At 30.1% G+C, this 4,161-nt stretch overlaps 1 protein-coding gene and 1 non-coding gene across 2 annotated transcripts; both read right to left on the bottom strand.

Annotated features, from left to right (window-relative positions):
* Positions 1–682: 682 nt before the first annotated feature.
* On the bottom strand, positions 683–1,257 carry LOAG_18778 (hypothetical protein; the record flags this gene model as incomplete). Its single annotated transcript, XM_020451441.1, has 2 exons — positions 683–1,060; positions 1,192–1,257. The coding sequence occupies 2 exons, from the start codon at positions 1,255–1,257 to the stop codon at positions 683–685; spliced, it is 444 nt and encodes a 147-aa protein (XP_020304774.1).
* Positions 1,258–2,732: 1,475 nt separating this feature from the next.
* On the bottom strand, positions 2,733–2,816 carry LOAG_20108. The gene has a single exon. It is a non-coding gene; the product is annotated as a tRNA-Leu (tRNA).
* Between the last annotated feature and the right edge of the window lie 1,345 nt (positions 2,817–4,161).

Below are 4,161 nucleotides of genomic sequence, written 5' to 3'. Positions count from 1 at the left end.
AAAACATTTACCTTTCTTCTGTATTCTTCGCCTTGATGTGTCTTTAAACAAACAATACATTTCTTTATTTCCTTGAGATGTTCATTCGAGCTTTCACAGTTGGATATACTCGGCATTCACTGTCCCAGTGATCTTGGTTACAAAATGTACATGGTCTTTTAGTTTTGTTTTCTCTCTTTTTTGTTATTAAGGAATTTTCTTCTCATTATGAATTGTTGCCAATGCTGAAGTTTCATTATATCCTTTCGGAATTTGTTTGTATTTAGACAAAATGGGTTTTCTCTCCATTTGAGTTGATGTGAATTGGTTTTTACCTGTTCATTGACTTGTTCCCGAGAAATCTTCTTAGTTTTAATATTGACCATGAAGAATCGTTGGTTTTCTGATGGTATACTTTGTCAAGTATCCATCGCGGTAGTCGCCTTTCAATTATACTTTCTATACTGGAATGTTCCAAATTTTCAGCCAGTACTTCTAATTGTCGGAGGATTCTTTCCATTTTTTCAACGGCTTCAATCCATTCCTTTTCGTTTTGTATTATGAATTGTAGTTCGTTGTATAATAATTTGGTTGTCATCGATGAGTCTCCATATTTTTCGATCAGCAATGTTCACGCAACTTCATAGTTTTCAGGGGCAATATCAAAACCTCTTACGGCTGGTCCTTTTAAACAGAAGATTAATTAGTTTAGTTTTTGGATTTCTGGGATGGTTTGTGAGTGGACAGCAGCGTTAAAGCTACTCCAAAATTCTCTCCAGTGTCGTGGATCGCCATTGAAAACAGATAAAGATAATTGAAGAAGATTGACACTAGTATAGGTAGGTGGAATTGGCTTCGTCACCTCCGTTGGTAATGCATGCTGCTGGTTTGGAATTGCTGTTAGTTTCTGGATTTCGGAGTCAATTTCCTTTTGATAAATAGTTAAAGTAACGACGGTTTCTTTTGCTTCATATATTAAATTAAAAATTCCTTGCTCTCCTATCGTTACTTCTCCTCCTTCTCCTTTTTCTTGATGTGGTAAGGGAGTTTTGAAGATAATCGATCCATTTGTAATTCGCTTCTTGAAGTGATTGAATGCATATGTGTAGCCTCATAATTTTTTCTTCAAAAAGTCACCTTCTAGTTTCATGTATTTGAAGTCGTTCTGAACATGGCAAACTTTGTTCTGGCAATGACATCTAGTGCCCTTACTTCTTGGAGGATGTTTATTAGTCGATTCCTTACAGGTTTTATACTTTCTAGTATAACAGAAGTCATATCAATAGGGATTTCCAATTATAATTATTTGTTATGGCTAATATCAGTGGTACCTCACCTCGGGCACCAAAATTTTGTCGTGAAAAAAAATTAAGAGAATTAGAAGATGAAGATTACTGTTCTTGTTAGTAATAAAGCAATTATGTTTTATAAAAAAATAACTTACTGAATACTGATTGGTTATGTGTTCGAGGAGTATAATAGTTATCCTTCATTGCTGTTCAAATAACAAATACAATAAAAACAGGTTAGAAGTAATTCCGACTATAGTATAATAAAGTCTAACTTAATAACGTAGAATAACGGGAAAAATATTGAAGTGAAGATTCATAAACGGAGACGAAATAAATCAGGATTGTATTGAGTAGAGTTGAGTGGCGACGGGGAGAAAATTAACATTGAATCTTGTTAGAGATTCTTAGGGTTTATATATAGGATGTGTGAAGAGGAACAATCATTACATGTTGACAGTATTCTCACAGGTGCAAGAGAAATTTACATATAAGAACAGTTTTATTTAGAAAAAATTGCATAGGAATTATTTTATCTGATGTACAGCTTTCTCACCATTGTATAAAAGATTTTGCATGGGATAAAGCCTTTACAAATTAGTTACCATATATGCACAAAACATCAGAAAAAGCACTTTTAGTAGATTAGATGGCTGATTCATTACTTTAAGCATGAGAAAAAAAAGTGTAAATGCGATCTATTTGAATGAATGATTCTATGATACAGCTATTTCGGTTTTTCCGACAGTTATCGTATATCTTTGAACTGAGAATGAACTGAATGTTGTTGTCGCATAGCTTTGAACTGAGAATGAGTGTTATTCTTAATTGTCGCGTATTTCTGAATGGAAAATGTATTGAGTGCATTTAGAAATTATAAATGTTATGTGATGAGACATTATTTATGTCACATCAATTGAATGAATGTTTTGATCATATGTAGAAAAAAAAGTCATATTGTTATCATAAATGATCGATTTTGTTAATTTATAGCGTTTTTAATGTTATATGAAATAGGCAAGTATTTTAATGATGTTATAATGGTAAAATAGGCATTTGTCAATGTTTGATAGAAGTTCAATTATTAAAAGAAAAGAAAAAATTAAAAAATGAATTTAATGAAATTAATGTTTAATGTAATGAATTTTAAAAAAATAAAATTTAATGTAATGAATTTAAGACTATCCTTATATCACAAATTACTTTAAGAGTTAATACTTTACAAAATCTCATTGATTGCATTAACTATGCATAATTCATACGATAATGCGTTTGCAATACTCTTAAAATATTGTAATATTTATTATTAAAGTTGTTTTAATTATTTCTTTCTTTTGACAAATTATTTGAATCAAACTATTAATAATTAATAGTGAGGTAAAATTTCCCATGTCCATTTGTTAAAGATTTCAAATCATACGATATATATCGAAATCAAAATTAGTCCAAAAGCGTTGAGTAGTCTGCAGCGAGTGGGGTTTGAACCCACGAGGACTTAGCGTCCATTGGATCTTAAGTCCAACGCCTTAACCACTCGGCCATCGCTGCTCCGCCCAGTATTTTACTAGATCTTATAAGTAAACAATCGATATATTTCATAAGTAAGTAATCTATTGTTTTAATAGTACCATGATTTGCATAATTAAAAATAGTAGAAAGTAAAAGTTTGTTGTTGCTCAACTGAAAGTAATATGTTTCATTTTTGTCCAGGCAAATAAGATTTTCCCCTTACTTTTGATGCAGACAATTGTTTTGCGATCATATATTGTACCATAAAACAATAGCATGCTTTGGTTCATGAAAAAAAAATGGTGACATAATGATAAGGCCTATTGTATCATAAAACAATAGCATGCTTTGGTCTATGAAAAAAAAAAATGGTGACATAATGATAAGGCCATAATACATTGCATACTACAAAACATAATCTGTCACATCATTGATTACAAAATAATACCGGAAAAATACAATACAATAACAGTACCATTTCTCGAACAGATTTTTAGAAAAAAAATTGAACAACAACAAAATGTTTACAGTATATTTGATGAGTTCATTGGAATTTATTTAAATTCAATCTCTTAATTGAGTAAGTATATGTATATATATATCGAAATCAAGTAAAAAAATGATAGCAAAAATTAATTAGCTTGTATTGCGTAATTAATAATTTATAATAACGAGTAATAAATGGCTTACAAATTCTTTAGAAATGTTTATTAGCAAAATAAATTGTCTGATTATCTGTCAGCAAACTAATTATCATTGCTACAAAAAGTAGGAATATTACTTATCTGTTAACAGTAAAATTTGTAAAAGTTTGAATATTTTGAATTCAAAAATCTGACTTTTTTTAAGAAGCAGTTAGGATTGAAAATTCAATTTACTTGCGATAAAATCAATATCAGAATCAAGTATGAGCAATCTATTGCATTGATACAATTTCTACAATTCTTCATAAACAAATTATCCTGTAAGAAGGATGAAAAATTTGTTGAAAAATTCGCGAAATCAGCGATTGAACGACGATTGACACATTCTTTATGTTAACTGAAAATTAAAACTCCTTTCGAAAAAATCAATTGTTTTTGGGATTTATTAATTTTCATAAGCAAAAAGAAAAAAAACAACTGACCTATTCTTTCGTAACATAAAACACAGAAATCTTGATGGATTGAAAAGTTTACACATTCTGAAGTTTCATCTTATAAAATTTACATTTACTTCAATTCATCCTATCCAGCCTGAAAAGTAAATAATTAATAGAGTGAGCAATGTCAACAACAACAACAAGGAATGAATGACCAATGAAGTGAACGGTACTAACAACAACAACAACAAGGAATGAGTGACTAATAGAGTGAGCAATGTCAACAACAACAAGGACAAGGAA

The sequence above is a fragment of the Loa loa genome (assembly GCF_000183805.2).
Source record: "Loa loa unplaced genomic scaffold supercont3.520, whole genome shotgun sequence".
Taxonomy (NCBI): domain Eukaryota; kingdom Metazoa; phylum Nematoda; class Chromadorea; order Rhabditida; family Onchocercidae; genus Loa; species Loa loa.
The sequence above is the reverse complement of the archived record's forward strand: the minus strand, read 5'-3'. Positions and strand labels throughout refer to the sequence as shown.